Here is a 24,071-nt window from a genome sequence, read left to right as displayed (position 1 = left end):
TCGACTCAAATGTGTCTCCCTCTGACACAAGGACTGTGTTACAGCAACGCAGTAACACCCTTTCCCCAAAGGGCATAGGGACCTGATTGACAAATTGTGTTTAGTGTGGTGCAAATGTGGACATTGTGTGCAACCTATAAGCTGCGTCTACACGTGCACGCTACTTCGAAGTAGCGGCACCAACTTCGAAATAGCGCCCGTCGCGTCTACACGCGTCGGGCGCTATTTCGAAGTTAACTTCGACGTTAGGCGGCGAGACGTCGAAGTCGCTAACCTCATGAGGAGATAGGAATAGCGCCCTACTTCGACGTTGAACGTCAAAGTAGGGACCGTGTAGACGATCCGCGTCCCGCAACGTCGAAATTGCCGGGTCCTCCATGGCGGCCATCAGCTGGGGGGTTGAGAGATGCTCTCTCTCCAGCCCCTGCGGGGCTCTATGGTCACCGTGGGCAGCAGCCCTTAGCCCAGGGCTTCTGGCTGCTTCTGCGGCAGCTGGGGATCTATGCTGCAGGCACAGGGTCTGCAACCAGTTGTCAGCTCTGTGTATCTTGTGTTGTTTAGTGCAACTGTGTCTGGGAGGGGCCCTTTAAGGGAGCGGCTTGCTGTTGAGTCCGCCCTGTGACCCTGTCTGCAGCTGTGCCTGGCATCCCTATTTCGATGTGTGCTACTTTGATGTGTAGACGTTCCCTCGCTGCGCCTATTTCGATGTTGGGCTGAGCAACGTCGAAGTTGAACATCGACGTTGTCGGCCCTGGAGGACGTGTAGACGTTATTCATCGAAATAGACTATTTCGATGTTGGCTGCATGTGTAGACGTAGCCATAGACTTTAAGGCTATGTCTACCCTATAGTGATCTGTCAGCAGAATTTACTGCCCAAAGATATTTTGGGACAAAACTTCTGTCAAATGATCACAGCCACACAGGAAAGCAGATTACCCTGTTGATCCAGTCCGTTAACAGACAGTGGCCAGATTGCCTGGCCAATTGCCTGACAGAACAGCCACCCAGAAGCACAGCAGACAGGGCTGCTTGGTGACCTTGAAGCGCTGTCTGTTGACAGAGGGGCCCTCGCAGCATCCACATGGCTTTTTTTGTTGACAGACTCCGTCAAGAAAGGCATTCTGTCTCATGAGCTGTGTCTACACGTGCACGCTACTTCGAAGTAGCGGCACTAACTTCGAAATAGCGCCCGTCGCGGCTACACGCGTCGGGCGCTATTTCGAAGTTAACTTCGACGTTAGGCGGCGAGATGTCGAAGTCGCTAACCTCATGAGGGGATCGGAATAACGCCCTACTTCGACGTTCAACGTCGAAGTAGGGACCGTGTAGACGATCCGCGTCCCGCAACGTCGAAATTGTGGGGTCCTCCATGGCAGCCATCAGCTGGGGGGTTGAGAGACGCTGTCTCTCCAGCCCGTGCGGGGCTCTATGGTCACCGTGTGCAGCAGCCCTTAGCCCAGGGCTTCTGGCTGCTGCTGCTGCAGCGGGGGATTCATGCTGCATGCACAGGGTCTGCAACTCGTTGTCGGCTCTGTGTATCTTGTGCTGTTTAGTGCAAGTGTGTCTGGGAGGGGCCCTTTAAGGGAGCGGCTGGCTGTTGAGTCCACCCTGTGACCCTGTCTGCAGCTGTGCCTGGCACCCTTATTTCGATATGTGCTACTGTGGCATGTAGACGTTCCCTCGCTGCGCCTATTTTGATGTGGTGCTGCGCAACGTCGATGTTGAACATCGACGTTGCCAGCCCTGGAGGAAGTGTAGACGATATTAATCAAAATAGCCTATTTTGATGATGCAACATCGAAATAGGCTACTTCGATGTAGGCTTCACGTGTAGATGTAGCCATGGTGGGGAAGCAGAAGGCTGCTGACAAAAGTGCTGAGTTCTGTTGACAGTATGTTGACAGAACACCTTTTTAGTGTGGACGTGCCGTGAGTTTTGTCAAAAAACTGTCGAGTGTAGACATAGCTTAATAGTCTTCCAGCAGCTGCCCTATAATGTCTGACACTGACTGCACTGAATACAGTTGTGAACTCCACTGCCAAGAAGTCATGGAGACCAGAAGTAATCCCACCCCTTTTAAAACCTTGCACAGTTTTGAAATGCCTTTTCTTAATGTGTGGCATGTGTAGAAACGGCCAGACTGTTTGGAAGGTTCCTGCTTTTTATATATATAAAAATATTGTGTCCTTAACTGGTTGTTCTTAAGACTCTTTCTTGGCCTGCCTTACCATACTTCTGCACTTGACTTGACAATTTATGCTCCTTTCTATTTTTCTCACTAGGATTTGACTTCCAATTTTGGGGTCTGATTTTGCTGATATGAAGTGGCAAGGAGTAAAAGTGACATACAATTGAGATGAAAAAATGGGCCTCCAAATTTTGAAGATGCACTCGTGAAGATGATCAGCAGAAAACTACTTAATTTTTTTTAAAGGTAAGCACATCAGAGATAACATCTATGAAGATGAAACTGTGGATCTTCAAAACAGATGTGAAGAGCGTGCTCGTGCATGGATGCAAGACCTGGCATACTAAAAGGTCTTCAAATCACAAGCCATAGCCATTCATAAACAGATGCCCGAGGTACATCCTTCACACCAAATGGCAAGACTTGGTCACAAATGGGGAGCCTTGGAATAGAGCTGAACAAGAACCACTTGATGTTCAAATCAAGATGGGGATAGCTAGGTCACACTCTCAGAAAACCATTATCCAGCAGTGTCTGTCAAGCTCTCAAATGGAACCCACATGGAAAAAGTGAAAGAGAAAGACCTCGGACAACATGGAGAAGATCTACTGAGACTGAAGGACAACAACTGGGTTACTCCTGGAGTCAACTATAAGTTTTGTCCTGAGACAGAGTACAAGGATTTAAGCCAAGTCAAAATGTAAGTGCTTTACTAGACCAGCCCCTTCCCTATAAATCATATTTTCAATATGTTTTTACAGGTTAAATACACTATTTATTTTGAGAAGTAGCTACTTATCTTTCTCCAAAGAGATGGCATGCACACAGAGTTACAACTTCTCAAAGTCTTAGTAACCTTGAGTGGAGCATTAGCCTGAGATCTGTGGCCTGGGAAATTAAGTGCTACGCTGTGTCCCTATATTTAAATTAAGAATTTAAATCAATTGGAAATTTACAAAAAACTGCCACTCTTGTAAGCTGTAATGGAATGAATTTTGGTTCAACTTGTCCAAATGCCTCTCCTGAGATGTTACTATAAATTACATTAAAGCACAAATAAGTGTGTTTAACAAACCCACATATGCAAGCAAATTCAGAAATAAGGCTGAAACCTTTTTCTAAACTCAAATTGTTATGATACCGCACAGCATTGGTGACCATGCAGTAAATTAGTGTTCTCATTGTTCAAAATTTCCTTCAATCTTTAGGCTTTCAGGATGAGTTAATCATGAATAATTCAGCTAGATGTTGATATCTGTATATGTTTTAGTTAAAAGGTTATTTAAACTCTATTAGCACAAATACCGCTGCACAGTCTGGTTTCAGCAGGGAAGGAATACAGGAGTACACAATTACCTTGAGAACAGGAGCCATTACTGCTAATAAATGTCCCAAAATATGCTAATAAGGCATGGATATAAATTCCCCATGCCTCATTAGCATAAGGTTATATGATTTGGAGTCCAGAAGATGCTTTTCCGGACTACAGAAAGCATGTAGAAGCATGGCCCCCAGGGGACCTTCCGGAAGGAAGTTCTCCTTCTGGAGGCTGCTTCTTCCTGAAAATTTTCAGGAAGAAGGGGCTTCCGGAAGTAGGATATCTTCCAGAAGACACCCCCCTGGGGGGGCCGTTCTTCTACATGCTGTGTTGGAGTCTGGAACCGCATCTTCTGGACTCCAATCATGTGACCTTAGGCTAATGAGGCATGGGGAATTTACATCGGTGCCTTATTAGTATATTTCAGGCTGTTTATTAGCATGGCACTTTCAGAGAAAGTGGCATGTGTAGAGATGGCTAGGTAGTCTTAATGGTAATTCTAACTAACGTGACACAAAGCAACACAGTATTTCTCAGCTTCCAATCTAAATTCGAAAACAAAGAGGTCTGATTAGGCTTCCTATGATCACACAGAACCAGGCTTTTAAAAGACTTTAGCAAACACAATTAGGTCTAGATCTTCAGGATCACTCACCTCCCTTTTAGGCAGGAGAATGAAAGTCCAGATATTCACAAGAGCTCAGTGCATTATGTGCTTGAAAATGCTGAGCACTTTTTAAAAGTCTGTCCTTATTTGAGTGGCTATTGGGAGTGGAAACCTTTTGAAAAAAATCTAACCTCAGTTGTGAGTGTGGAGCCTTTGAAAATCAAGCCACTGAAGAACCAGTTGTTTGGGACTTATCTGTATTTCTGAGAAGCGTGCATTGTTTTAGGGAGAAGGGAGAAGTGAACAGCTTCGGCAATGGTGGCTGGAGGGAATATGCCTCTACAGGACATGAATATCTCCTGGGCACTAGGGGGAGCCGCTGAAACTTCTATTTAAATATGCAACAGGTGTAGCCTATATGCACTAGGGCTGTTTCTACACAGGCCACTTCCTTCGGAAGTGGCATGCTAATACACAGAGAGAAAGATGCTAATGGGGCGTGGATACAAATTCCCCATACCTCATTAGCATAACATCACATGATTTGGAGTCCGGAAGACTGTTCTTCCGAACTCCAAAACGCCATGTAGAAGTGCGGCCCCCAGGGGGGCTTCCGGAAGGACGTGCTTCTTCCAGAGGCCCCTTTTTCACAAAAATTTTTGGGAAGAAGGGGCCTCCGGAAGGAGGACTTCCTTCTGGAAGCCCCCACGGGGTTGTGCTTCTACATGGCATTTTGGAGTCCATAAGAATGGTCTTCCGGGCTCCAAATCACATGACATTATGCTAATGAGGCACGGGGAATTTGCATCCTCACCTCATTAGCATCTTTCGCTCCGTGTATTAGCGTGCCACTTCCAAAGGAAGTGGCCTGTGTAAAAACGGCCTGGGCAGCAGTTAAAGCTACTATATAAATGTAAAAGAGGTGTAAGCCTACAATCAGCCAAATGCAGCTTATCCACACAGATTTACTACCCCTGTAGCTGCTCGTACCAAAAGCAGTTTGCCACGTTCACCACCACCTCCAATTCTGTTGACATTTTATTACCACTTACTATAGTAAGGGGAAAAGTTGCCATAAAAAGGCTTCTAATCTGAACTGAACCAAACTGTTTATAAAGCACACCCCTTACATATCTCCTCGTTCTGGAAAGTGCTGACTCCCTGGGACTGAATGTGAATTACCGATGCCCAGACTTTCATGATCAGGGACTAATAGCTAATAGCATGGAAGAGGGTAACATTTTCAAGCTAAGCATTACTTCTGCCCTTAAGTAAAAGCAATAAAGTATGAACATAACCATATGAAGCCAGCATAGCAGTGTAACTATGGATGGGCTAACTGTTTCTTTGTTTGTTTTCATTTGTAGCTGGTTAAAATATTCAAGTGTTTTTTTAAAAAAAGAAGTGTTAAGAATCTTTTAGGCTTTTGCTCTATTTTGTGGCTAGTCAGCAGATTTAGTAATATTAGTCCAGCAACTATTCTGAAAGAATGAAAACTCTCTGGGAACTTAACTGAGGTTTGCACTTTGTTGTAACTGGTAGTAACTGACAACTAGCTGCTAAAATATTCATTCATGTTTCATATGCAAAATTACATCTCATTGTGAAAGAAAAATAAGTCTAAAATATTAATTAGACTCCTTTGTCAATTTTACCACGTAATCTTTATTCTTTTTTTTCTATCAGAAGCCACAGAGATATAGAGCATATATGGAAATAAGTTTCTAAATGCACATTTTATATATTAGTAGATTTAGATTATTAATCAGTATTGACTGGATATAAATACCAAGAGAGAAGAAATATTGTGGTTTATATCTTTTATTGTTTATTTGTTCTTTTTCCCTCCAACTAAAATGAAGTACATGGCCCTTTTCCCTATATTGTAAGCCTTTTCTGTATTCTGTTATTATATAGTCTATGAAAAACAGTTTCCAGATCCACTCAAACAAAAGCTTTTAAATTGAATTAATGCCTGCAAGTTATATCATATATCACACAAAACTGTTTAAAAAGATTATATAATTTGATCCACACAGAAGTGATTCAATGTTAAGACTCTGATTGGCTTTAGTAGGTTTTGGATCAGGCCCCAAGTGTATTTTAAAAGTTCTGGACACACACTGTCCTAATTTACATGTTCAACCTTCAGTGACATTAATGAGCACTCCGTACAAAAGACAGAAAGCAGCATATGAACCTTTAAAAAAAGCAAATATCCTATAAACCTTCTCATTTGATTTTTTGGATTTTCCTTTATCTAATCTATATGCATTTACTGTATCAAGATCAGGGCCTGGTCAGAATGGGAGCAATCTAAAAGATTATATACAAGATTTCAGACTCCTCTAATCAGTGTTATATAAACAGCTTTTCAACTAGGAAAAGAGAGATCAGTGATAATTACTGTCATTGTGGAATACTTTCAATTCAAATATTTTTTAGTTATATGTGTGAAAGATTATGTCTGATTCGGCTGGGTTTCCCTGCTGAATGCATGTTGGCTTTAATCTTTATGGATTTCTAGTGCCGAATGAGTGGCTGGAAGGCAGCACTGTATAAAATGGAACATGTATGGTCTTGTTCATATTCGTGTTGGTGCATTAATGTAAACTTTAAGTTTAGAAATATTTTCAATCTGGCCACCTGATATTAGGTGTTTCCTCATTTACTGAAATAAACAGGGAGTCTCAGGGGGTAGCCGTGTTAGTCTGTAGCATCTCAAAAGACAAGCAGTCCTGTAGCACCTTAAATGTGGAGGGCCTGCAGGATCTGGCCCAATATCCACAAAGCAGCATGAAAAACAGGACATACTGTTAAAGCCTTGCTCTCCAACTCATAAACTCTAACTTCAAAGAATTCTCTGTTACATAGGTGGGAAAAGAAATTTGCTCGTGTTCAAACTTTATTAATATTCGTCCCTTTCCCCCTGCAAACTTGATCAGAAGCTAACAACATGCAAAGTCTGACTATTTATGATTGTTTTGGGTTATCTGTGTGAAGAAAAATGGCAACATTATTTTTAATGTGAGCAGTGTATTTTTTCACTCATCTAGAATCCAACTATACAAAACAAGGAATTTTGCTCAGACTGTACTGAGAGAGAGAGCACCTTAATTCAGATACCAAGGATGGAAATTTAATTTCCTAATGAGAGTTTTTAAGCCAGCTACAAGACTATGAAATCAGGGGTAATTTGGAAAACTCTTTTGTAACATTAACTGCAGTGTTGCTGCCAAGAGAATGTAATAAATCATCTATGCTGAGCTTCGATTGACATTTACTAGCTCGTCTACTGAAGATAAATGAAATTTCCATTATTTGATTACATTTGTGTTTCTTGTTACTGGCTGCATATCTCTGTTTGGCCCCATCTTCCTCCCTGAAATTCTTCCCTTGTTACATGTCACATGGATTGTACTAATAATATGCAGAATGAGCGGGTATCAGTGCTGTATCCGTTTGTGGCCAAGCAGTAATTCTGAACTGTAAAGTTAAAACCACAGTGCACATTTTACTGAAGGTGGTGTGTAGGGCATACATAGCTGTGAAAAGCAACTGGCATCTATACTGTGGATCCACCAGAGAAAAGCAAATATGACAGCCTTTCCCCACTGCATTCCCACTGCCAGAGCCTGTCACTATGGTGGTTGGGAAAGGCTCAAAGAGTGGGGAGATCATTGGATAGTGCAGTGGTAAAAAATAGCAGCATAGATGGAGAAGGTACTGTTTGAATGTGTGTGGAGTGATTCAGGGTACATAACCACAAAGTTCAAGCATGTCTTTACTCACATAAGCAGTATTTCACAGTCTACAGTGCTATTTACATACACACTAGGGGAGCATGCAGTGTGTATTTTTGGCGCATAGATGTGGAACATGCAGTGTAAGTGTACCCAAAGAAGCTGCATAACACTACACACAGGAATTACTCAGATTAAGTCCTATAGCTGTGTTTTGAAGTGTGTCAGATGAGATGAGCACACTGGTCCCTTTTGCCGCAGAATCTATGGATTTTTGAGTGGCATTCCGATACTCATGCCACTCAATGAGCTTTCATTCTATGCTGTCAACATTTGAGCTGTACTTGTATATTTGTGCATAAACACTCATATATATTTTATTTATACAGCATCTTCAATCTGAGGAGCTCAATGTTCTTAACAAACAATAATGAAAATACTTGTGAAGTAAGGAAGTATTTTTGTTCCCATTTTACAAATAGGATATTGAGGCACATCAATGGTCAATCAGAAACCTTCCTGAAGCCAAATCTTCTGCATCCCTTACTAACGCATGCCCCTATTTATGTATAGGATCCAGTATGGCAGACACTCACTGTTGGGTGTGGGTGTTTACTGATCATAAGTAGTTCAACTGATGGTAGTAGGCACTTTTTTGGGTACTTAGCTTTATAATATATAAAAAAGCTGGTTAGAAAATAGCTTTTTTCTTGCCAACATTTGACTTTTTGTTCAAAAGAATTAACTTTTCTATGTTTTTCAGCAACCAAAAACTGAAAAAAATGTGGTGAAAACAAACACCAAAAAAGTTCATTTTTCATCCAAAAATACCTGAAGAGGCTTTTGGTTTTCCAAAGAAATATCAAAATTTTGGATGAAAGTAGACATAATAATAACTCATCCTCCACGGAAACAGTTTTAAAAGATGAGCCATGGAGTTTAAATTCATTACTCTGCTAGACACTAAAGATCATATGCTGAACAGAGATACTGGATTTATGACTTAATACTATGACCTGCAATGCATTAATCCCCCTGTTTGAGTCTTCTTACTGCAGAAGCGTTAACAAGCCATTCTACCTTGGCCTTTTATATTATGTACTAACTACTTTTGACAAAAAATCGTGTTCCACCTTGCATTTTTCTTGAACACTGGGAATACTTTTCCCGGACTTGAAGAGTGTGTCTACACTTGCATTCCTCTTTCGAAAGAGGTTTGAAATGAGGTAAACCGGAAATGAAAATGATGTATAAATTTGCATGTTGAGCACCTCATTTGCATATTCTAATTTCGAAAGAAGAAAGCCCGTGTAGACACTGCTCTTTCAAAAGTAAACCCATCTTCAAAAGAGAAGCGTCTACACAGGCTTTCTTCTTTCAAAAGAAGTTCTTTCGAAATTAGAATATGCAAATGAGGAGATGAATATGCAACTTTATACCTCTTTGGCATTTTTCAATCTACCTCGTTTGCATACTTCTTTCAGAAGAGGAATGCAAGTGTAGACACACCCGAAGAGGGTACTTTATAGCTTGAAAGTTTGTCTTACTCAACAACAGCAGTTGGCCCCATAGAAGATATTACCTCACATGCCTCGCCTCTTTGTATTTTTACTCTGCCATTCTTCAGTCTTGTTTACTCTGCTAGTGACCCCAACCCCCATACAAAGTCTAATATAGGGAACTTGAAACACCCTCTGACATTGGCTGGATCAAAGTCCATAAACTAGACTGAGATCCAAATGTTACAGCAACCACTTGACCAGGGTCAGCAACTAAAATAGCAGGAAGAGCCATTTTTTTCAAATTTGGTAAAAAAATCTTAATAATTCAAGAGTCGCAATGCATGCATCCTTAATAAATAACGTCAAACCATACTTTTTGTTATGTCTAGTTTAAGAACAGAACACACACAATGATTTGCAATGCAATACATGCTCACTGCAGGACATTCACAAACTTTCGTATTCTGTTTCTTCACAGTTTACACGTGTGTTTGTACCATTAGCTTCCTAACTTTCACTCCCAAATCTTCTCTCTCTATGGAGGAGGCTAGATTCTGAACAATTTTGGTACTGTTTTTGAAATCACTGTACAGCTGCTCTGGTACTTTGAAAGCACTCTTTTTATGTATTCACTATCTCTGAATGGCTTTCCTCATTTCAAAATCTCTTGAGTGGCCAGAAAACTAGCCACAGTTATCACTTCTTAATACTTGAGCCTACACAATGCTGCATGCTCTATATCTCTTCAAAATCAAGGACTGTGTCCTTATTTATGCGCTAACAGTAACATAATATTTTAAATACATAAATAAGAAAAATCTACTTTTTTGCTTTAAGCTCTATTTTTAACGTCACCTTGAAAAACATTAAAATACTTCAAAAACAGCATTTAACTCTTTTTCTTACATCCATTTAAAAAACAATGTTTTAAAATATTACACCTCTGCAGGAAAACTATACTTAACAGAAGGCATTTCAGACAAATTATTATTCTGAATGAATATAGCACTATTTTTCAGGCTACAGCTTAGGAACAGAATCACAGAACAGATGGTGCAATAATTTTACAGACATTTCAGCTTCATTGTTGCTGGAGAATCAGAAAAAGATAATATGTGATTTATCTGTTGATTGTAAATATGTACAGCATTTAACAGAAATTTTAATTTGTTCGATCTAAGTTCAATTTCTTTTTTGTAAAATTCAGAGAGAATATGTCAACTACCTTCATCTCAATTTGTTTGGTGTCTAGATTCTGAAAAAGCAGCTTTACTTTTGTTTTTCCATCATCTGAAGACCCCTTGAGTTGAGAGAATTTAAACCTCCAGAGCACATTCTGCAAAAGATAATTTTAATTAGCACTCTAACATTACATTGTTATTGCAAGACCTTTGCGTTACTGAGCAATTGTGATCAGACAGCAAAAATTTATATGTAATGTAAAATAAATGTTGGCTCGACAGAAATTGGGACAGAGGATGGTTGCATAATGATTTATTAGCTCTGCTTCATAAATAATATAAAAAAGATACAATTTCCAGTACTTCCCTAATTGAACATAAAGAATCAGACAGAAATAGTCTGAAAGCTGAGATGGGCTACCCATGTAAAGAAATACTGAGCTCAGGGTAAAATCCTGTGTCTATTCAAGTCAAAGGAAGCTTTGCTATTGCATTCACTGGGCCAGGATTTCTACCCAGATCTTAAATTTCTCAAGTCTCACTTGGCTCAGTTTTATAATGAGGATAATGATACTTCCATATCTTTTGTCAATATCACAAAGCTTAATTTTAATGTGTGCAAAGGGCTTTGAAATCCTTATCTGAGATGTGCTACAAAAATGTGAAGCAGCACTATTATGCATGTTATTCAGTCATTTGTAGGCCAAGAAATAGGAATCCCCAAAGTGTGTGCCAGCCTCAGGTGTCTTACACAGCAATATAAAGAGCTTTGCTAAAATGTGAACCACTGGTTTTAGTGGGGTATTTTTAAAAAATACAAAGAGAGTTTTACTGAAATCGGTCATGGGAAATTAATTATGTTAAAATCATGGTAATTTTCTGCACTTCTCAAAATGTTTTTCATGTATTAGTCTTGGAGTTAGAAAGTAAAAAAAGGAAAAAAAAAGAAAAGAAAAGAAAAAGAAACCAAATAATCAGAGTACAATTTCCTTCTTATGTTTCTGTAACATCCAGTAACATTAATGGAAATTCTTCTATATGCTAAGGTGAAATGAAACCTATTGGAGGTGGTGAAGGAAACATGAATCTTTCTCAGGTGAGAGCTTTAAAAGGCATTTAAAATGAAATAATGGCAGAAAAGCAGTTTCCTGTGTCCTTATCTTTTGAAGGTGGCTTTTTAAAAATATCCAGTTTTGCCAGATGTTTTCCTCAAGTGGGCTAGCAGTATGTCTCACCTGGAAACAGCAGATGTTTTGACTGTAAATCTTTTTCAAAATTTGGAAGATAATACTGATTGGCTTTGGACCGTGACGACCGCTCTGTGGATGAAGCTCTAATTAGGGCAAGGAGAAATGCAAAGTCCTCTTCAACAGACACTGGATTAACTTCACTCACCCAGAAGATGGATGTACTGGGATGATTTGAACTGTTCCATACAAACTGAATGCCTGATACACATGGTTAGTAAAATCCAGGGCTACATCTATACTAGTAAGTTCTTTTGAAAAAAACTGGGACTTTTCTGAAAAAGCCCACAGAGTGTCTACACACAAAATATGCTCTTTTGAGCTGAAATCAAAAGAACGCAGTATTTCTTCTGGCGGTCCTTGTCCCCTCACAGATGAGGAAGAGCACCTTTTTCTGAAAGATTCTTTCAGAAAAAAAAATTAGTATAGATGCCCTGGAGGCCCTTTTTTCCTCCTAGCATCGGATATTTTGATCCCCGGCCCGTTCTTTTGGAAGAGCAGAGGCCGTGTGTGATGCTCTCTATTGAAAATAGTGATCCTCTCTATTGAAAGGATCAGTTCTTTCAACCAGAATAGGAATTGGTGCAGCTTTGTTAGTTACAGATACTATCTATCTATTTATACAGTGCTTTTCTTGAGCCAATACTTACCGGTACGTAGTATAGTCACCTTGCCTGCCCCAGCCATGAGATTGGATGGGGAGGGGATTGGATGGGTAGGAGTGGGGGTGCTGTCTGAGTACAAAAAAGCACATGGGAAGAGATATAGGAAAGGAGGAATAGAAAAAAGGCAATTTTTGGCTTTGGGATAATACCAGGTTTCCACTGGTCACACTGGTCATGAGCTTCTCCAAAAGGTGAGCAAAGGTTAATTGAAAAAAGTACCTCACTTATCTATATGGTGGTGGGAGGGGAAGGACCTGGGAGCTTTCATTGGGCTTGGAATGGTCTCTACTCCTTTGAATGGGCGTGGAAGGGTATTAAGAAAAGATTCAATAAGAAAAGTGTTGAGAAAAGATAGGAAAATCCTAATTCACTTCCTCTCAACCTGCCACCTCCGGTATGTAGTCCCCCAGATTTCCTAACACAACAGATAATCAACTGCTGTAAAGCATATATTAGGGAGACTCCTAAACTATTGTACAGAGTAGCTGGACAACCAGAATATGTTTCAATGCCATCCTCTTAGTTGAGTTTAGTAGCTGCTATCCATATCAGGAAAATTGGCAGCTATGGCCAATGAAATCCTTTTTCTCTCCTCCACTGTCCCTAGAGCAGATATTTCCTGCCTGGAAAATACACTGGACTGGAGTGGGAGCAGTGGCCCTTTCCTGCCATCTTTCCTTTCTTCTGATGCTAAATGATTGAGGAAATGGCTGTGTAGGACCACCTGACAACCACAGCAATGGAGGTATCAGGAGCTCTAGCATGAAACGGGATTGTGCTGATTGGATAAGTGTTGCTGAAGACAACAAAGTATGTAGGGGAAAGGTTGCACTTTTTAAAGTAGAGAGATGACTGTGTAAAAGACCTCAGCCCCAGTCCCTAGAATACTGACAGATAATGCTCAAGGCTGAAATAGAATTGTGAATCTAACTGCCTTCTGCAGAGACTGTGCCTTCTATTTTCCCTAACTGTCATAAGTGTCTTATACTTTCTGTTAGTGTGTCAGTGTGAAATTACTGTTGAGGTTCAGCATTTTTCTGCAGCATTTCCCCCTGAATAAACTGAATTAGTCAGGGCAGCACATATTGATCGGGTACTCTGATCTTTCATTAAACATTGATTAAGTTAATGTTTCCCTTTTTCCTCCTGAAAACACAGGAGACAATTTGATATTAGAGCTGCCATTTTTCTATACTAAAGCTACAGTTCTTCATTCTATGTTTATGTATTTTTAAAAAGCTTTTTTCGTGAAATCTGTGGACACTTCTCCATTGACAATGGCAGCAGTCATACCAAAACTCATTGAAACTAAACAGGAAAATATAGGCAGGTGCCACAATTTGCTCCAGGTAACTTTTCCTGTTAGTAATTTTCTGGGTAGACTTCTGGGCAGGCACTAATTTTTATTTCACACTCATATTTCCTTTCACAATGTAGGGCACAAAAACAAGGATTAAGTTTATTTTTTTAAATGATGAATATATATTTTATTTATTTGGCATTATTCATCCAAGGGACCCTGACATACTCTCCAAACTTTACATTTACAAGAATCACTTTATTTCTCACTGAACTACTGTCAACTGAGAAGCAGAATGCAGATCTGTTTGAAACTACAGGTTGAAACTCTAGTCTCACACTCTTTCACCTGGAAGCTGACATTAACATGTGGTTTGAACCAGGATGGGAATTTTCTAGGTCATTACAGGGGCTCTTCTGCTTTATCTAATTGTTGACTCCCACCCCCCTTCTGCCCCTCTACTCTCTGATTTGCTCACTTTGATAATATTTTTCTGATTCGTCAACCTTGATTTCTATTATTGGTTCTCTGTGCCTTAGATATTAAGTCTTGTTCTGGTATGGCTATGATCTGAAGAAGTAGGTCTGTCCCACAAAAGCTCATCACCTAATAAATTATTTTATTAGTCTTTAAAGTGATACTGGATCACTTTTTTGTTTTGATAGTATATAGATTAGCATGGCTACCTCTCTGTTACTTCTGTCATCTGGAAACATCTGTAATCAGGCGTTATTTTGGCATTTGGCATTTTGGCGTTATCCAGACAACCACTTATGCATTTGGCCAAGTTTCCCATGATCCCATACAGTTTGTTTGACAGCCACCACTCCCAGCTGTCAGTGTTCTGTGCTGTTATTTAGCAGTAATTTACTCCTAAATGTCTTCTAAGAGCCCAGTAAGCAGTGGAAGTGTTCGTAATGCTGCTAGACAATATTGACCTCCCATGGTCAGGCAAATTGTCTCATTTGGCACTTGTCAGGTGCTGGACTAGAGAAGTTGTACATAGAAACACTATGACAGCAATTTAGCATAGAAAGTGTAGAGAACAGTCAGCTGAAATGAAAAAGGGTAAGTAGAATGTATTTGTGTACGTCAATGTAATATAACTAATGTCAACATCCTTGCAAGAAAAAAAGACATATGAATTTGTGGCTCTTGAAACATTATAACTCTAGTAAGAGAATGCAGCACAAAAGAATTATTCCAGATTTACACTAGCATCAACGAAAACAGATCCTAGTCATGAAACCTTCAATCAAAGACATTTTGAAATGACAGAGGAATGTTCTAGAAAATGAATACTTTGGTCCACATTTCAGAGAAGGGCACATTTTTGCTCTTCTCTAAATCTAAAATGGTTTCATCAACATCCTTTACACTTACTAAAAAAATACCTCTGTCCTGAGTGTAAACTCCAGTGTTAAAGCTAGAAAGTGGCTGATTGATTGATTGCCAGATTTACTGTGCTGTTAAAAATACAGAGCCTCAGGAGGTGTAAATCAGCTTAGTTCTGTTAAATGACTTGCAACAATTTACCTAAGCTCAGGAGTTCACTCACAAAATATGATAAGGTTCACAATGTATTTTAATTGAATGGTGGAACATTTTGTTTGCTCTGCATCATCTTCAGATGTAGTTTGTATATCCCTCTCTACACCTTACGTTCAGCAGACCAGGGTCCTGCCACTGCCACCTCCCTTCTCCAGTCACTTTAGAAAATCTAACACCAGCATCCATAGAGCACAAGGACCAACCTTTGCAGGGCCTTGAGAGGGGGAAAGGGAAATTTCTTCCATTCTCTCCTTGCTTCTTGAAACCCCACACAGTACTAAACCCAAGTGAATCTTTTAGTTGTCTTATAGTACAGGGATGGTTTGCCATCCTAAATGCATAAACTCAAATCACATAGCACTTCACTTTCTGAAGATCTGTAAATGTCCATCCAACTTGGGCTTTTTTCTGGACCAGAGAAACTGAGGTCTGAGTTGAATATTCAATGGCTTTTCTTTTGTTTGTTTCTTCTATAAAATGGAATTTTTCCTAGTGCACATGTGAGCTATTCCTTTCCAATTCACAAGTGTGTGCATTTCAGTGGTACCATATCAACACACTTTGTGACATGCTTTGTGATCAAAAGCTCTATGTAACTGCAAAATATGAAGACAAGCAAGTTTATTTATTGTATGATAGAACAAAGGCTTTAAGCTCTTTTTCTCTTACCTTTGTTTTACTGTCAAAACAGGTGAATCCCAAGGCAAAGTCAACTGTGAAACACAGGGCTACTCCTTGCCAGCTGCACAGATATGTTTTAGACTGGAAAAAATATTAATGTTGAGAATACTGTTTTATTATCCTTATTCTTTTTATCCAAAAACATTAAATCTTATTTTCTGTTTGTAATAAAACACCAAGCCTGTAACACTAGGATGGAATCATAGCAATCTATGGATAAAAATAAAATTCTGTAAAAATACTATATATTTACCACATAGTATCAGAGATCTGTTCTCTTAGGCTACATCTACACTGAGCCATAGTGCAGGAAGCTTGATGCAAAGGAGGGGTCTAGAAAATGCAAATGGATGCTCATTTGCATAGTCCTATAGCTAAATGTGCATATTTATGTGATATCACCCTGCCAGCAGAGGCTGCTGCCAGCAGACAACAAGCAGTGTAGATGTGGTTCTGCCAACAAAATCCCCCTTTGCTGGCAGCACCTTATCCCTGATTTCTTCCAGGCATAAGGGGCTACCAACAAAGGGGGTTTTTGCTGGCAGAACCATGTCTACACTGCTTATTTTCTGCTGGCAGCAGTCTGTCCCAGCAGTGCAATCTTGTGAGAATACACAAATTAGCCATACAAATATAGAAATTAGCTGTTATTTGCACTTTCGAGAGCCTCTGCATCAAGCTGCTGGTACTGTGGCTCAGTGTAAACACAGCCTTAGACAGTTTAAAAACAATCAGCTCTTTAGAACTTGGTCAGTTCTGACCTACATCCGTCCACTAAAAAGAACACTAAAGATTTAAAAAAATTGTAAAACCCTCTCAGAAATTTTGGAAGACTATTTAGAACTGACTTGAAAGGCTAAAACAATTATATAAAATTGTTCTTACATGGTTTCTAGCAAACTTGGTGTAGATAATCAATAATCCCCACTGGGTGACTGCCTAACTATGAGATCAGTAGCAGTTTGCTTCATTGCTGTGTCTACTTAAACCATTTGCAAATAACTTGATTGTTTTACAAAGATTTATTTGAAGCCTTGTAAAACTATGGTAAGATGCTGCCACGATACCACTGGCTATTAGTAAACCAATTTAACTAGCACTGCTAACTTGTCACCCTCTGAAATATAAATATTAATTCTTTGACCTCTTTTTAGGTTAAAAAGAGGGTTTGAGTTTTAACATATGAAAATGCTTTACAACTAAACGGCTATTAACTTTTTAATTTACTTCTATAGACATCTCTAAGAGCATGGAACTCCAGTCACTGATCAACATACACAGCCTATAGTTTTAACATATACCTATGTCTTCATATGAACCGGACTTTGAATGCAAAAACAGGCAATATTCAGAGCACTTAGCTTTGTAAAGGGTATTGAAGGCTTTCACACTGATATCAACAGCAAAAACCCCATTGATTTCACTGGTTCCTTCTCACAATCCCCAGACCCTTTATATACAAAGCACTTTCCAAAATTTTAATTTACAAAAAGCCTGAGTTTTTCAAGGGACCAATACCTTGTTCTCATAGTAACATCTCATAGGCTACGTCTACACGTGAAGCCTACATCGAAGTAGCCTATTTCGATGTGGCGACATCAAAATAGGCTATTTTGATGAATAACGTCTACACGTCCTCCAGGGCTGGCAACGTCGATGTTCAACATCGACGTTGCGCAGCACCACATCGAAATAGGCGCAGCGAGGGAACGTCTACACGCCACAGTAGCACACATCGACATAAGGGTGCCAGGCACAGCTGCAGACAGGGTCACAGGGTGGACTCAACAGCCAGCCGCTCCCTTAAAGGGCCCCTCCCAGACACACTTGCACTAAACAGCACAAGATACACAGAGCCGACAACGAGTTGCAGACCCTGTGCATGCAGCATGAATCCCCCGCTGCAGCAGCAGCAGCCAGAAGCCCTGGGCTAAGGGCTGCTGCACACGGTGACCATAGAGCCCCGCACGGGCTGGAGAGACAGTGTCTCTCAACCCCCCAGCTGATGGCTGCCATGGAGGACCCCACAATTTCGACATTGCAGGACGCGGATCGTCTACACGGTCCCTACTTCGACGTTGAACGTCGAAGTAGGGTGCTATTCCGATCCCCTCATGAGGTTAGCGACTTCGACGTCTCGCCGCCTAACGTTGAAGTTAACTTCAAAATAGCGCCTGATGCGTGCAGCCGCGACGGGCGCTATTTCGAAGTTAGTGCCGCTACTTCGAAGTAGCGTGCACGTGTAGACACAGCTATAAACAGCAATAACATCTCATCTTGAGATATTTATTTAAAATTTTATAGTTGGATAATGGTTTTGAAATGATAGAGGTTCAAAAAGGAGGTATGAACAAATGACTGCTTTGTAGGAAACGGATAAATTAATAAAAGTCTACGTAGAAAGTTGATCCTTTTGGTATTCTGAAAACAAAGCTAGTAAAGCTTGAGATGTTGAAAAATAAAATTTTGACACATACTGGCTACGTCTACACGTGCACGCTACATCGAAATAGCTTATTTCGATGTAGCGACATCAAAATAGTCTATTTCGATGAATAACGTCTACACATCCTCCAGGGCTGGCAACGTCGACGTTCAACTTCAACGTTGGGCAGCACCACATCAAAATAGGCGCTGCGAGGGAACGTCTACACGCCAAAGTAGCACACATCGACATAAGGGTGCCAGGAACAGCTGCAGACAGGGTCACAGGGTGGACTCAACAGCAAGCCACTCCCTTAAAGGGCCCCTCCCAGACACAGTTGCACTAAACAACACAAGATCCACAGAGCCGACAACTGGTTGCAGACCCTGTGCATGCAGCATGGATCCCCAGCTGCCGCAGCAGCAGCCAGAAGCCCTGGGCTAAGGGCTGCTGCACACGGTGACCATAGAGCCCCGCAGGGGCTGGAGAGAGAGCGTCTCTCAACCCCTCAGCTGATCGCAGCCATGGCGGACCCCGCTATTTCGATGGTGCAGGACGCAGATCGTCTACACGTGCCCTACTTCAATGTTCAACTTCGAAGTAGGGCACTGTTCCCATCCCCTCATGGAGTTAGTGACTTCGACGTCTCATCACCTAACGTCGATTTCAACTTCGAAATAGCGCCCAACACGTGTAGCCGTGACGGGCGCTATTTCGAAGTTGGCGCCGCTACTTCGAAGTAGCATGCACGTGTAGACACGGCCACTATAACTTACTTATTTATTTACTGCTTTTGAAGGTTCTCACTCCAATATTTTAAAAATCTTGTCATAATCCAAATACGTTCTTGTCAAACAGTGGTATTCTAATATAAAAGGAGCTTCAACTGAGTTACAACCTTGACATTTTACATCGCTACATTTTTAATGGCTGTACATTGGTATTTTTGATGAATGTGAGGCTGAGATTCTCATACGTTTCAGCAAAGGGACTTAGTCTGAAGCGCTATGGGAGAAAGTCATCTGTGTACTGGAGCTCCATGATCAAGGTTGTGGAGGTCTTGCTTTTAGCCTTCAGTCTCCTGAGACTAAAAAGCTTCCCAATCATCTGGAAGCTTGCCATCAATGAGGTGAAGGGTCACGGCGATGAAGATACAGAATAGTGATGAGGCAATGACACAGACTTCCTTGACTCCTGTTTTGACCTCAAAGGGGTCGCTTTGGAATCCATTGTTGCTGAATACTGTGGCAGTCATGTTGTTGTGAAGCAGCCTTTAAATGCTAATGAATTTTTTGGGGCAGCCGATCTTTGAGAGGATGATCCACAGGACACTACGACTGAAAGTCAAAAGCTTTGGTCAGGTCGATGAAATTCACATATAAGGCTTGGTTGCGTCCATGATATTTTTCTTGCTGTTGCTGAGCAGTGGCGATCATGTCCGCTGTTCCTTGGAATGGTTGGAAGCCACACTGGGATTCTGGGAGAATTTCTTCTGAGAGTGGTAGGAGTCATTTTGCAAAGATTCAAGATATGATTTTTCCTGCTGTTGCCAGGAGGGAGATGCCATGACAGTTTCCATAACCCAACTTGTCACCCTTCTTGAAAAGACTGACAATCAGTTTGTCTCTGAAATCTTGTGGCATCTGCTCCCTATCAGATCTTGAGAATCAGGAGGTGAAGCTGTTTGTGGAGCTCTGGCCCACCTTCTTTGAAGATTTCAGTGCGGTTTCCATCTAGTCCAGTTACTCATTGCACTTAGTCACTTTGATTGCTTTGATGGCAGCTTGGACCTCATTCAAGTTAGGAAGTGTTGCAAGGTCATCTCTAGGCAATTGCTGAGGGATTTGGTCAAGGGATTCTGGGACCACAGTTGAGGGGCAGTTCAAGAGCTCATTATAGTGCTTCCTCCAGTGAAAAGCAATGGCTTCGCTGTCTTTCAATAGCTGGCTACCATCCCTTGACCTCAGGGGATTGATTCCATGGTTTCTCGGTCCATAAACATCTTTGGTAGCATTGAAGAAACCTCTTGTACCATTGACGTCTGTGAAATGCTGAAGTTCTTGTGTCTTCTCAGTCCACCACTGGTTTCTCAGAGTCCTTGTTTTACGTGGCACTCTTCCGTGGCCTTGATGTGCACTTCTCTCTTCGTCACGCTATTGATGTTGCTTTGCCAGGTCCTAAAGTCTTTCCTTTTTGCGTCAATCAAGCATGCAATTTCCACATCATTCTCATCAAACCAGTCCTGATGCTTCCTGGTCTGGTAGCCAATGGTTTCTTCACAAGATCCAATGTTGGCATTTTTAAATAGGCACTTTTAAATTTTTCTTCCTCATCATCAGGAGGCTTCCATTGGAGAGATATCTGGAAGTTACTTCACCTGATGGGGTCCTTCAAGCCTTGTACATTGATTTTTCATTGGATTTGTTTCCTCTAACTTCTCCATTTGGTGACAATTATAATCGCCATTGTGGGTCAAATAAAGTGGTGGTCAGTCCAGCAGTCATCAGCACTAGTCATTGCACATGTGAGAGGGACATCACACCACTCCTGAATGCAGATGATGATATAGTCTATGACAGGGTTTCACAAACTTTATATAGTTGGACCCTGTTTTTATCGGTGCCTCTTCTGTTGCCTCAAAATATAAACATATATTAAAAAAAAAAGAAAAATGAATAAATTTTCACTGTTCAATATTTATTCACAATAATAATAGTACATAGCCATAACTTTGTATATTTTCTAAGGACCAGTATTTTTTCCCAGGGATTGGTATTGGGCCATGAATTACACTTTGGGAAACACTGGGCCATGAGGTGCCAGTGTGTAGATTGAGGGTGCTGCCATGAGATCTTATATTTGTTTTTCTGGTGGAACAGAGTATTTATGATGGGTAGCTTGTATTCCACACATTTTGTAAGGAGGAGCACTCCACTGGAGTTGCTGTTGCTGACTCCTTCTTTCCCAATGCTCGTGTGCCAGAGATCCACGTCTCTTCTGACCCTGGCATTGAAATCCCCTAAGAGAATAATGTCTTCCTTGGGTATGTCTTTCAAGACTGTATCCAATTGGGTGTAGAACTTCTCCTTCACATCATCTTTGGTGTCTACAGATGGTGCATAAGCATTGATGACTGATTCCTGTTGGTTTTTTTTTTGCAAGCTTCAAGTGCAGAATCATGAAACGCTCATTGATGCCAACAGGGACTTCAGATAGGATCTCTGCCAGTTCATTCTTGATAGTAAATCCTACTCCATTAATTCATTTTTCTTCCTTTGGGGTTCCTTTCCAGAAAAATGCGTACCTTCTTCTCTTAGCTGTCTTCTCCTGGTACACATGTTTCTAATAGGTCATCTACATCAATGTTGAATTGTTGCAGCTTGTGGGCGAAATTGATGTACATCTTTTGGGTCACTCACTATCTGGGTTGTCCATTAGAGTCCGAATATTCCATGTTCCAAAGTTTACTGTTTGATTTCAACTGCATGAAAGTGAACCCACTGGACATGGTTATCCAGTCAGGGGGATTGGGGTGGCCAATGTTTAGGGCACCTTTTCTAGCCCTTCCCCATGTGGAGTGAGCAGAGTGGATCCTAAATAAGTCTGCTCAGTCATGGATGCAGCATCTGGATCATTCTACGACCTCAGTCCTCAAAATGGAATGACTAATATAAACATCCACCACCGACATGCTGGCTCATGACTCAAAGCTTCCAGATTTCACAATCCTACTCCTGTTGCCAGTTGCTATAGGGCTTAAGTTTAGGAGAGTAGTACACAGAGAAAGATACTGGTGCCTGACTTCTTTTAACATGGGGAACTATTGCATCACTGAACATCAAAAAGACCAAGGTGCTCCACCAATCTTCACTGACAGGACAATCTCATGCACCTTCCATTGACGTCAATGGAGAACAGTTGGAAAAATTGGAGCACTTCCCATACCTTTAAAGTTATCTTTCTGATAAAGTAGACATTGATTGTCTGAGCCATGCCAGCTCTGCTTTCCCCATCTGAGTCAAAGGGTCTTTGAGAACCGGGACATCTATCCTAAGACAAAGCTCCTTGTATACAGTGCAGTGATTTTTTCAATGTTACTATATGTATGTGAAACCTGGACAACATACAAGTGTCTTTTGAAGGCACTTGTAGTATATCATTAATTCTGCCTCAGGCGAATCCTAAATATCGCTTGGGAGGATAGGAGCACAAACACTATCATCCTGGAAGAGTCGAACATGACCAGCATTGAAGACATTATCATTCATCAACAACTTTGTTGGACTGTTTATGTGGTTCAGATGTCTGATCAATGCCTCCCAAAAAAGATTCTGTTTTCCAAATTGGAGGAAAAACAGTCATCATTGGGGGTCATCAGAAGCAATATAAGGACATGCTGAAGGCACACATGAAAAAGTGCAGTATCAGTGTGGGCACTTGGGAGAACCTTTCCCAAGACCGTCCTTAGTGGAGAACAGTAATCCATGAGGGGGTGGTGCAATTTGAAAGGTCCCACCACAGTGCAGATGAGAAGAGACGGAAAAGAAAAAGAGATCATCAAAAACTGCTTTGCACCCCTCCAACAGCTACTAACACCTGCCTCTTCTGTGATAAGATCTGCAGCTCCAGAACTGGGCTGACCAGCCATCAGCAGACTCACAAATAGGAGAGTGACATGAAGACATCTTACTTGTTATTGACTGACCACCAATATAGTTGATATAATTCATCTATCAGTACTAGAGCTAGTTGAATAAAGGAAGAAAAAAGGTTGTGAATAAGGAGTTGGATTTGGTTTGCTGCTGTTTATGGATCATGCTGTTCGCAAGACTATTTCAATGACAGCCATTTAATTATTAATATATTCATGACTCCCCTGCATTTCATATATTCATTATAAAATGTCATGATTGTTATTCATCAATAATTCTACATGATTGTACTACTGAAAAGATTCTGTCATCCAGGTCTGATTAAGCATATCTCTTCATCACTTGCTTAATTTTATAAACCTAATTTTAAAAAAAATCAAGAAGCAGAAAAAACCAACACATTCCTAATCAGCTCCAGGGGCAGAAATTGTGAATTCTATCAGTTCACAAAGAATTAGCCTGAAATAGTTGGTGAAGAGTTATGCAACTAATAGAGCTGGTTTGCAAATGACCTGCAAACTAAAATTCAAAACAAAAAAAAAGCAAAAGACAAAATGTGTTGCTTTTTCATTTTCATACATATTACAGCATAGATCTAATCAGGAGCAAACTTCTTTGAAGACTGGAAACAGTCTTTCCCCAGAAAACATCTTTCGACATAAATACTTTCAGTGTAGCTACATCTATTATGGGAGAAAGTTGCTATTCAGTCTGAAAGGCAACACATAGGAAATGCTCATTGACTTAGAATCTGAATAATTGTTGAAGGCATTATGTTGGAGGTTATCAAACACCTTCATGAATGTGGATCACATATTAATAGAGATCACTGAGAGGACCACCTCCTGTCCCATTCAGCAAATCGCAGAACACAATCCCTTTCCAGTCATGACTGTGACAACCACATTCCTTTAGGTTTGTGATGGCACAATAGCTCTCTGGATGACTACAGCAATCACTAACATGCAAATGTAATATTAAGCACCTGTTTACTTTAAGTTGTCTTTT

At 40.7% G+C, this 24,071-nt stretch overlaps 1 protein-coding gene across 3 annotated transcripts in view; it reads right to left on the bottom strand.

Annotated features, from left to right (window-relative positions):
• Positions 1-24,071, bottom strand: part of SNTG2 (syntrophin gamma 2) — a 329,137-nt gene that overhangs the window by 3,810 nt on the left and 301,256 nt on the right. For 2 of the 3 annotated variants that reach the window (XM_074988929.1, XM_074988930.1), the window contains exons 15-16: positions 15,975-16,067; positions 10,587-10,697 (exon numbers count right to left, since the gene is read on the bottom strand). In XM_074988929.1, coding sequence (XP_074845030.1) covers positions 10,587-10,697; positions 15,975-16,067 — 204 coding nt within the window. The remainder of the gene's footprint in view (positions 1-10,586; positions 10,698-15,974; positions 16,068-24,071) is intronic. The other variant, XM_074988931.1, reaches the window with a different exon arrangement.

The sequence above is a fragment of the Carettochelys insculpta genome, chromosome 3 (assembly GCF_033958435.1).
Source record: "Carettochelys insculpta isolate YL-2023 chromosome 3, ASM3395843v1, whole genome shotgun sequence".
Classification (NCBI taxonomy): Eukaryota; Metazoa; Chordata; order Testudines; family Carettochelyidae; genus Carettochelys; species Carettochelys insculpta.
This window is presented reverse-complemented; position numbering and strand designations above follow the sequence as displayed.